This window comes from Spinacia oleracea, chromosome 1 (genome assembly GCF_020520425.1).
Source record: "Spinacia oleracea cultivar Varoflay chromosome 1, BTI_SOV_V1, whole genome shotgun sequence".
In the NCBI taxonomy this organism is placed as follows: Eukaryota; Viridiplantae; Streptophyta; class Magnoliopsida; order Caryophyllales; family Amaranthaceae; genus Spinacia; species Spinacia oleracea.
Window position 1 is genome coordinate 135,650,857 of NC_079487.1, and position 11,866 is coordinate 135,662,722.

Here is an 11,866-nt window from a genome sequence, read left to right on the forward strand (position 1 = left end):
TACATTTGAACACTATTAATTTTAATGTTTGACAAAAGTTTCTCAACCTATACCTCCGTCGCTTATCATTACGTAAATTTTACTAATAACACCTTAACTTGGTTAACTCAAAATGCTACCCACTAGTCTGCTACCTCAAACATCGTGCTATATGGAGAACTTGTGACTTTTATACAAGAGTCCGAATTTATAGGTAGGCCAAAAACCGTCCTATTACTCGTAAATGCATTGGAGAAGGTAGGGTGGACATTTCATCCTTTATTTAGAATTCTTGCTATTTTTCGCTATAAGTGACCTACCGTCTCTGATATTATTATTGTCGGATTTAGAAAGCGGGCCCACACTTATTGGAAATGAAATAAAAAAAGATTGTGGCATCCTTTTCACTTTTTTATGATTAAAATAAACAGTGGTTGAGATCAAAGACAGACTTATTGGTTTTTACATCCTTTGTCCCCCACTACCAGGCCCCAGTTTGATTATGGGCCATTATAGAGAAATGTTGGACTGTATTGGGCTTCAGTATCGGCCCAGATAAGAGGAACAACAAAATGATAATTTATTCATAGGCCCATATGGCCATATCCCCCTTTTTATTTTTCTTGAAAGGCCCATGTCCCTTATCATTGATTTATTGTCATTTTCTGTTATTGCAGGGGATCAATTTATCCTTGCCAATTTGCCATTAAAGGAACTTCTAAAGTATCTAGACTCTAGTTACTCCGTATATTAACATTATAACATACCTTTTTCTTTTCTTTTTACATGACAGGTAAGGCTATGTTCTTTTCACTTTATTTCTACTTATTTCAAGAAAAATAAGTTGGTCAATTAAAATAAGTTCAGGAAAAATAAGTCAAAATCAGGTGAATATAACGCACTCTAAATTATCCCACATTATAGAAGGAAAGGCAATGTACGTAGTATATGATAAGCGTACGTCTAACTATTTTTTATGTGATTTAAATGTAGCAATTAACGACAAAGTTATCAATATAAGGGAATTGCAGACCTTTTTTAACTGCGTTTTGCATAGTCTTGATAAATTTCAGCTGAGAAAAGTAACAGAAACAGAACAAGATCCATTGCATTATGGAATACAGCACACAACAACAATACTTACATAAATCATAATAGTGATGTACAAAAGCTCACTCCCAAATGTTCCAGTTTCAGAAAAAGTTTACAAAAATATAACAGCAAATGTTTTTTTTATGGAGTTGTTCTTACACACACTGATTGCTAATCATATAGATAGTGAGGGATACAGTGAATTATGGATTACACCTCGAATTCACACCGCCTTTTTTTTTTCTAAAGGCGAAGGAGGCATGTTCAAGGATTATTCATTCATGGTAGCCAATTTGGCAAGAAATTGTTAGCACTAGCTCCTGCTGCTGCTGCCGCCGCGCTTACCGGATCATGCTGGTAACTGCAATCCCACACAAATGTTATTGTCCAGCCAATTCTCAGTTTTTTTTTATTTTTTTATTTTTTGATTTTTTGGTAAGCAAGTAAGAATTTTATTGCAATCCAAACACCCATTTTACAACCAAGAGTTAACTGGCGCCACAAACCATTGAGGATGAACCATGGACTATTCACACTAGACTTTTGTTCATTTTTTGTGATTCTTACATAAGAAAAATTGTAGTCATATATATGATCTTATTAGATTCGTATCGTTATATATTTTGTAAATATAAAATTTTATAACTTTTACTTATACATAATTCGAGATATTAAGAGTTAAAGTATGCGTTAAGAAGCGAAAAGTCAACTATGGTGCAATATTTAAGGAATGAGAAAGTAGTTTTTTTTTTTTTTTTTGAATTGATAGGTGAAGAACCGAAAATAGCATGTATATAAGTGGTGAAGGAAAGGTGACATACGTTGCATACCCCATTTGGAGTGTTGGTTCACATTCTAGAGGGTGAAAGAAGCTATCATCATGAGGTTGAGCAGGCTGTCTATTATCATAACCAACATCATGCATATTCCCCCATTGCAGAGAACTTGCTTGATTTGCTTCTATCAACTGCATCGATTCATCAAGAAGTAGAACCGATTAGGAATTGCTATATCATATGTTTATAGGATTACAAACAATATCGATCAGAGACAGCATGTTAACTCTTTTCATTTATATTGTTAATATTATAGTTCTATAAAAACTAATGCATCAGGAAGATAAACTACCCTTTGTTTAAGAGTCCTGTTTGCTTCATTAAGCATATGTTCCTGCAGCAACAAAAACATTCTATGAAGTTAAGCAGCAGAAGTAATGGTTTTTGTGATACAACTCACAACAACAGCAACAACAACGTAACAAAGCTTCAAAATGATTTGGTATCGGCTAACATCAGTAACGTTTACCTTCCTTTGAAGATCAGTAAGTTGATCCACCATGCACTGAGTCTGCAAGGAAAACAACGTTCCCATCAAATAATTAAGTCAGGTCGAGTTAATTAGTTTCGTACATAATTTACGTGTTTAAGGTTTAGTCGATTCTATGCCACAATACTGAATCCTAAGGTAGTGTTCATGTAATTTCAGTTCAGTTCAGTTCAGTTCAGTTCAGTTCAGTCACTTGAAAACATGTTTTTGCAAGCATGTACAAGTAATGTAAACAGGAAATTAAGGATATTGATCCAGTACCCTTATTGATCTGATCTGCTTCAGTGACATGTCAAGTTGCCTTTCAAGAGATTCAAGCTCCTTGCTGCTTAGAGGACCAAGCTCCTCCCCCATAAGATTCCTAACATATTATTTATATATGTGAGAAATAAAAACACTATGTATAGTAATTTGTGCTCATATATAATCACAGGTTTTCAGTCAAGAATAAATTTAACTGCATCTTACTTATGTGTACGCTGCAGGGACTCAAAACGCGCTTTTAGCTTAAGATACTCTTGCTGGCTACTTATTTCCTTCATTCATTACAATCAAGGAGAAAACATATCAGTGGACTACTTTGGAATGGATTTGAGTATCAATGTTGAATTGAGATGAATTACTAAACAAATACAGTAATAGCATCCAAGCTTTTAACACATTTGGAGCCTTATAACTTATAAGGCAAATAAGGAATAACATATGATCAGTTCATGAGCTACATATGAGCTTATTCTTCAACTATTAACCAGGGATTTCTCTTAAAAGGCTATTGTAGATCAGCAGTGACGGAGCCAGTATTTTTGAATCGGGGTGTCGACATTTTTAAACTGGGGAGTCGATATGTTAGTAAACAATTATTTAATCCGTATTCATTTACTTTTTGTAATATATATAAGGTATAAATATTTTTTTTTACAAAATCGGGTGGTCGGTGACCCACGACCCTTGACACCACCTGTCTCCTCCACTGTAGATCAGTATAATCCAATGTGTTTCAGTCTAGCCTTCCATTCGCGGGCATGGTAAGCGCGCTGCTAGAGGGGTCAGATACTCAGATGTAAACATTTTACTCATGCAACAATGTAGTGCTATATGATTAGAAATGAACAATCAAAAAGCTCATTGTGATTGTTGAGAAAAGATCTCTTGAGTCACTGAAAATATTCTTAACAAGAGAACATAACATAGTGAACTAGCTACAATCTTAGTAAAAGTAAGAAGCCCTCTAGGGTTACATAAGGCAGATGATTCATAAACAAGCATATACGTAGTATAAACATGACACAACTGAAGTTACTCAGTTTTAAGCTGATTCTAAATCTCTATCTTTAACCAAAATTCTCTCCAATACATATGATACGACCATATTTATTGTATGTTCCTTAAAATATCAATGTACTATTACTTGTCAGTTTGAATACCAAACACAATAACAGGTTTGACCTTACAAGTTACAACATACTTATGTGTTAGTGAAGTGAGTAAGTATTGCCCGGGGGAAATCTCTCTAAAAAGTCCACCAATCTTTTTGTGTAACCACAATCTCAAGAATCATCCACATTATTTTTGAGGAACAAAGACCAAGATCAACAAGTATATAGACATTTGATTTCTTTTCACAAAACATTATGGTCTTGCTTCTAATTAATGAATAATTACTTATATCTTCATATTTGTTGATCTTGGTTTCAAACTCATAGTCAATTCCTACATGTTTAAAGCCAAGCCCAGCTCCGCAGGGTCATCGCTTGAGTCACTCCCAAGCATTTCGCAGTTGATGGGGCTCGAACTTGTGACCTCCAAGTCACAAGGTGAGTTCCCCACCAACTCCACCAACTTATGTTGGTATCTAAAGGTATATATTACTCCTCGAGTTTTAACACAACAAAAGAAATGTCAAAGAATATAGTATTACAATTCTTACAATTTTGAGCATGAAATCTGCATATATATCTAGTTTACATACCAGGGCCTCTCTTGTAGAGACAGTGTTGTCCGGGGGTCCATAATTGCTCTTTTGATACCTCTCTAGCGTCTTCAGCATGCTGCTAGAAGGCAAACAATACATAGAGTAAGTGGGAAACTTCAATTGTCACAAAAGTTCAAAGGCACCACATTTTCAAGAATTAGTTTTAGAATACAAATTAATAAACAAACCACAAACAAAGCTTAAATTGACATCTATTCATTCATTGAGACAACAGTAGTTGTTTTCCCTCCCATCCTCAAACATAATAAAAGAATAAATTACATCAAATAAGATTTCAACTTTTCTGTTTTTTCGATATTTTGAAGATTGCGACTTGATACTATCCCAGTCCGGAAATGAAAGAATTATTTGAACTAGTAATTGACAACTAAAATCTTGAAAGAGATAGTACATTAACCTACTTTTTTATGGTTTACTCAAATAGTCACAAAGCTAAATTTCTTTGAGCTCCTTCCCTAAATGGTGAATACTAATCATACTACTTGATGATACCAGAACTATTACTTACAAGAATAAATCTTGACACAAATCCTAGTTTCCAAGTATTAATTACACTAGCATCATATTGTGAATTTCCGGTACTACATGATCTTAATTAGTACTCCGTATAAGAAAACATCATCTAGCTAGAGTTATGAACAAATATAGATCGAAAAAGAGGAAAGGAAAGAAAGTTAAAGCAATAGAAATCGAAGTAACTATGATCAGCATATCAAAAAACTAAAATCTAGCTATATTGAAGTCATTAAACATGACATACCAAGTTCTAGTATGTAATTATCTCATGAGACTAGAGCCAAATGAAGATTTTTGGTCATGTTTTTGCTCAAACTTCCTTGACAAAGAGACTGAACTTATCAACCATTGGATTCCCGGGAAGAGGCAAAACATGAAATATATTTGTGAAGAAAGAATTAACTTCAATTAACCAAAAAAGTAAAATAAAAAAACAAAAAAACTTCCATTTTCCCAATTTATGATATTCTTCATAAAAACTAAAGACTTGTCATTTCAAGGTCTCAAAGCACATGGATCTTCTACTTTAACTGATGAGACATTTATGCTTCATGAGACATCACAAAACCTAAAAAATAATTAAGCATCCCAGTTAAATTCAGTGAAAAATCCAATGGTTTTTAACTGAAATTATGATTTATTTTATCTCATATTCCTTAGGATAATGCACAGAATTGTCCAAATTTCTTTTTGGATAAGTTCAAAATATTACAGATCTAAGTAAATCTTAGATTCCTGCAAAAAGTTTGAACTCGGAATCTTCAAGAACAGTAGAAAACCCTAAGGATATAAAACCGTTTTGTATTCATTTCAAATAATAAAAAATAATTTAAAAAAAAAACCCCACCAAATCTAGGTGTAAACCCTTAATTATTAATTGAAATTAAGAAAGAATTAATCATAGAGGATGGCCCAAATCCCAATTTCATGATTGAGTTAATAAAGATCATTTCTTTAAACCTAGGATGATTCATAAGAAAACCCTAGAAAAAATAAAATAAAAAGTAGCTCAATTATTGGGAAATTTAAATGTTTTGAGAACTTAAATTCCCTCAAATTTTTACAAAAAAGTTATGGGATATTAAAATGTTTTTTTAAAAAAAGAAATTTTGCTTAAAATATAAGCTAAAATAGCTAAAAGTTGATCAAGAAATTAAAGAGAGGAGGAAAAGCAAGAAGATGAATTAATACCCAGTTTGGTTTAGCAGTAAAATGGAACCAAAAAACAGAAAAAAGAATGTTTAGAAGTTGAGGCTATTGTTAGTAAAACCAAACAGAGGACAAGAATTACATGAGAGCAGATCTAATGCTAAAACAAAACTAAACACACAAAATAGAAAAGCAAAAAAAATGAAAGAAAAAAAACTCCATAAAAATAAACAAATAAGAGGAAAACACACAAAAAAAACTGCTAAAAACGCTGAGACATTCACCAAAACGGAAACCTATGCCCATCTTTCCAACCTCTTTATCGAGATCCTTAATTTGTTCGAGCAAATTTTCATGTGAAAACAAGTAAAAAGTAACTATATATATATTTTTTTTTTTAATATTATGAATGAGGAATTGAAAGAATAATAAATAAATAAAAGTACCTAGGGCTACTGCAAAATTCGTAGAGTTTTCCTCTAGTAGAGAAGATGATGAGAGCAACTTCAGCATCACAAAGTACAGAAAGTTCATAAGCTTTCTTCAAAAGACCATTTCTTCGTTTTGCGAAGGTAACTTGTCTGTTGATCTTGTTTTCAATCCTCTTCAATTCTACTCTTCCTCTCCCCATTTCTCCTCTTTTTTTTCTCTCTCCCACTTGTTCTTCTTCTTGTTGATGTATGTAATCTAGTTAAAGCTATCTTCTTGTTTTATTTATTTATGTTCTGGAATTTTCTTTTTTCTTTTTGTTTTGATCAATTTAATTACTAGCCCTTTAATCACTAATCATGAACTTGATCTTAACATTTACTTGCTCGATTAATTACTTAGCCAATTTTCTCTGTGGGCCAATAGTGATAGGCTGTGTGATTCCTAGCTAAGATATTTTTTTTTTGATGGAAGATGTCCTAGGTTCCTAGCTAGTGAAGACAGAAGAGTATACGACTATACGAGTATTTATACTTTGATGTACGACAGTACGAGTTTTAATTTCGCTTAATTGGGTTGGAGGTAACAAGTTTGATCAAACGCATCTACAGAGAGGCAAATAAAGTGACAGACTGAATTGCTAAGTTAGTCACCTTATTAACAATTGTATGTATATAGTTGCTCGAGCAGAGGGGCTCATAATATATTTTTCTCTTTACATTAAAAAAAGGGTTAGAGTGCGTGTTACTTTTACTTGATTTCTGTTTACTCTATATGATTTTCTTAAATCTATTACTATATACTAAAGAGACACCAGGAATGACACGTGTCACTTCCTGGTGAAAAATTTTCCCGCCAAAAACTCTTTTCTAAAAAGACATTTATTTTTTATTTTCTTTCCTTTTGTACACATGTTTATATATGGAAAAAATATAGGATTATGGAATATGCAATTATTAAAATTTTGGTAAAATTTTAGTCAAACTGTCATATATATCAATAATAGAAAATATTCTTACTCGATATTTTGGTCAAATTAGCATATTAAATATATCAAATATTTTAGTCAGATCATCATATTAAACATATAAAATATATAATACGTAATAAGTTAAAATATGATTATTAATTATGCAATAGATTTAAGGGATAAATAATTCAATTAATTTTTTTATTAAAAAGATGGTCAAATAATAATTTTCAAATATCCATGCGTGCACGAGACCTAATCTAGTTTAACATGTTTTTCAGTTTTTGTCTTAATTTAACTTATTCAGCCAAGGGATCGTTACTAGACTTAGGTATGGTGAGTGTATTATGTGTTGTGATATTGTGATAAAATAGTCATTTCTTCATCCCATTGACAAAATTCTCTTCCAAAAAGCACCCTACAATTACTTTTCATCAAACCTACATATTTAAGCTCAAACATCTCCTTCAATCAGCCGTGAATTAAACACTTTTATTAGAGGTATGGTATAACTAGTCAATTCACTAACGAGACTAGTCAATTATGTCACAGTAACTTCGTGTTTGTAGACACCATATTACTGTAAAACTGATCTAACTATTTCCAATAGTACAAACACAAAATTATTGTACGAGAAATCGACTTAACTACTTTACAAATGGTCATCTCTTAACTATATAAGTGCACACAACTTAATTGCACGTTTAATTAGTAATGTACAAAGCATTAATAGACCCAAATGTTTCTTAGATTCGTTTGATAATCTAGTCTAATCTAATCACCCAATTATACAGCTAATGCATACCTTAATTAGCATTACAATATGAATAATTGAAAATGTTAACAGTTGGTCCAATTAAATTACCTAATTAAGGAAGTAATTATGTACTAATTGATGTTTATGGGATGACTGTTTACTGAAGCTGATTGATTGGACGTTGGTGGTTGAAGTTGGGAGGAAAAATAAAATAAGTTTGGAAAAACCTTAATAAAACCGAAGGGTTTTGGACACGTGTCGAAATTTGTAGGGGGCAACTCACTGAAAAACCCACTGCAATATTTACGGGTTCGGGCAATCATGTGACCTAACCTTAAAGAACATGTAAAATAAATTCGTACGGAGTACATCTTTGTTTATACTTTTTGGCATCACTTGACGGAAATACCCTTTGGATACTTAACATCTACGAAGTATAGAGTTTTATGATGTCAGACAGCATCAGCTAAAGGGTGTATGGATGGAGTACTCCCTCTATTTTGAAATAATGAAACAATTTACCTTTTTATATTTGCCAATACAAATGTTTGGTCATCAATATCTCTAATTTTGTATTCGTAAAAATTATAAAAAGTTAATATTCTGAAAGTACATATTGAGACGAATCAAACAAGATTCCACGCGATTATATTTTTCTTTACCCATAAATCACAAATGATGGTCAAATTAAAAATTTGTGAATAGTGTCAAAAGTCAAAGTGCATGTCCCTATTATTTCGAAATGGGGTAGTATAAAATAATTAGCCAAACCATTAACCAATTGTTAATTATTACTCCCTCCGTCTCTTTTTGTTTTTTACGTTTGCCATTTTGCACGTTTATTAACGACTAATTAATGTGCATTGAGATTCCTCTACTTTTTTATTTAAACAAGAAAAATTACGTTTATTTATAATGTTTTCACTTTTATCAAAATTATGATATTGGGAATATGAGAAAAATTTAATGTCCTAATAGAAAGGTGTGAGAAATTAAATAACCAATGAATTTAATTGGTTAAAAAATCATTTGACACAAATTTTGATAAAATATTAAATCATTAATGTGATGATATAAAAGGAAATGTAAAGAACATTTTGAGACACAAAAAAAGAAAAACGTAAAAAACAAAAAGAAACGGAGGGCGTATGTTCTTTGATTTTCAAATGTTACACCTTGGATCAAATTTCAACATTTTTTTTTTCACTTTTGCATTAATTAAACTCGTGATTAGACGTAATATAAATAAATAACTCGGATCTCAAGTTAGCTTAATTGGTTTTTAGGAAAACATTTTAGCAAGAAAAATGGTGTATTGATTCTTTTCCACATATCTAACTACTTTCTTATATCATATAGGGTTAAACAAATCGAACACATGTAATTAAAACAAATTATCCCCTCCATATTTCATGCTCTAAAGTTCAAAATCTTTTGTGTGTCCCTGAGTGTACTGTTCATATATACTCCATATATGATAACAAAACTTACATGTTCCTCTTATATTTTACCGCCCTCTATTATATTTCACAATAATGTTTTACTTGTAACAACCTTTATTTATGCTTCCCAACAAGAACAATAGTGTTTTACTTGTAACAACCTTTGTTTACGCTTCCTAACAATAATATCAGATATTTATCTTACTTTATCCTTTTTTTTTTTTTTTTTTTTTTTATGTTCACACACTAGCTTTTTTATACATTCTTCCCTTTTTGTCTTAATATTTGTACAAATGGAATCATAAAGATCATTATGAAAACGAGGTAGAATAAAACTGTATTAGAGCATCTTCAATGGTAAGCTAATTTGATAATTAGCTTCTTATGCCACATAAGATTTCAAGCTATTTCATTGTCTAGCTAATTTTTGTTCCAATGGCTAGCAACTAGATTGTTATTTAAATTGGTCCCATTTGACCCACTTGTCAATTAATTAATTGACAACATTTGGTAGCTAGTTGTCAAGCAAATTAGCTTGTTTAAGCTAATTTGCTTGGCCAAGGTAATTTATTATTTTCACTCCAATGGTCTAGCTATTAGCTTGAAACTTTTATAAATTTCAAGCTAGTCCCTAGCTACAACCATTGAAGATGCTTTTAATATCAATAAATATGGACTCGTGTTGTTGATACTCAACCAAGAATATATAATGTGTCACCTATCTCTATACAAGACTATATTAATTTCAAATATATACGTACTCAAATTGTTGATACTCAGCTAGGAAGGTTGTCACCAACGTAGCCCGAATTGGTTGCTTTGAGGGTTGTTTTTGTTTAGCTTGTTCTCACTTCCTTTTGACCCAATTAACAACTCCAAACTCATCAATGACCACCTATTTCTATATGAGACTATTAATTTCACATGTATGCATGTGTACTCGTATTATTAACAACTAGTATTCGAGCCCGGGCGATGCCGCGGATTATTATGTGTATAACAATTAACTGTTATATTCTTTAGTGAAATTATGTTTGAATTCTTTTTCACAAGATAATTATTTAATATTATATTAATAATAATTTTGCAAAGATAACTTGAAAAAGGTTATAGCTCAATTGGATAAATCTCTTGTGTTTAAAACTGGAGGTCGTAGGCTCGAATCTTATGCAAACCATATTTGATTGAGGGGAGAGCGACACGTGGCATGTAGACGTTTGTAGAAACGCCTTTTAATATATAGTATAGATGATTTGATTCTCAATTACAAAGATCGTCACCCATCAGATTACAATTCTACATGACGTATTTAATTTTGTACCATGTAATCGGACCACATAACACATTATTTGAACCTTTCATCAAGTCTGAAACTTTATTTAAAATATATGTGGCCACCAACAAATTAAGAAGGTCCCCTCACTGGTCTATCACATACTTGCATTCTTTTGGCCATTTCATACTCATATTGAAAATAGCCCTTCAATCATATCATTAATGTGATCAACTTCTGATTGCTTGTTGTAATTACCATGTGCTGCGCCACATTGAATCCTTGCTCATCCCCTTTCATTGAAAATAGTAAAGAAGAATTTTAAGTAAAACGCCAAGTAAAGAAACAAGAGAATACTTGATTACATGTGGGCCCTTTAACACATGATGTTATCCATTGGTCTATAGGAGGCTTCTCTCTTCCTTTTACAGTTTTGGTAAATGTATGATTGACAATTTGTCATGCATGATGAAAAGCAAATAATCAAAGTAATTACGGACTACTCACTATTTACCTGAAAAACATTTATGAAAATAAAATTATATGAGCGTTAGTTATTTTGAAATACAAAGTACATACGGAGTATGCAAAAGAAAGAAATGTGCTACTTCCTCTGTCCCTTAATACTTGCACCGTTTTGACTTTTTGCACTATTCACATAATTCACTTTGACCCTATTTTATTTATACTATATGAAAACAAATGTTAGTATATAATATATTGTTGGCTTCATCTCAATATGTATTTTCAAAATATTAATATTTTATAAGTTTTTATAATATGTAGTTCCCAAATTCTTATATGAGACTGTCCTCACCATCAACTGATGGTGAGACCAGTTCACACTTGCGAATTTAGGTATGTTACTTCTATAGTTTAGACATGTTACTTTTTTTATAATTTTAGAGGAGGTACTTTTTTTAGTTTAGGTATGTTACTT

The 11,866-nt window shown here is 31.7% G+C and overlaps 1 protein-coding gene across 4 annotated transcripts; it reads right to left on the reverse strand.

The window, feature by feature from the left end:
- Positions 1-1,062: 1,062 nt before the first annotated feature.
- On the reverse strand, positions 1,063-6,948 carry LOC110785693 (agamous-like MADS-box protein MADS4). 4 transcript variants are annotated; one of them, XM_056830774.1, is made up of 8 exons: positions 6,502-6,948; positions 4,367-4,448; positions 2,866-2,933; positions 2,659-2,758; positions 2,377-2,418; positions 2,200-2,241; positions 1,902-2,038; positions 1,063-1,432 (listed from the first exon to the last, which is right to left on the reverse strand). In XM_056830774.1, exons 1-8 carry the CDS (start codon positions 6,684-6,686, stop codon positions 1,351-1,353), a joined length of 738 nt encoding a protein of 245 aa, XP_056686752.1. In that variant the 5' UTR covers positions 6,687-6,948; the 3' UTR covers positions 1,063-1,350. The 4 variants fall into 4 exon arrangements, with proteins under 4 accessions (XP_056686752.1, XP_056686754.1, XP_021845869.1 ...); XM_056830776.1 differs by having other exon boundaries at positions 4,367-4,445; positions 6,502-6,939; XM_021990177.2 differs by having other exon boundaries at positions 1,893-2,038; positions 6,502-6,939.
- Positions 6,949-11,866: the final 4,918 nt, after the last annotated feature.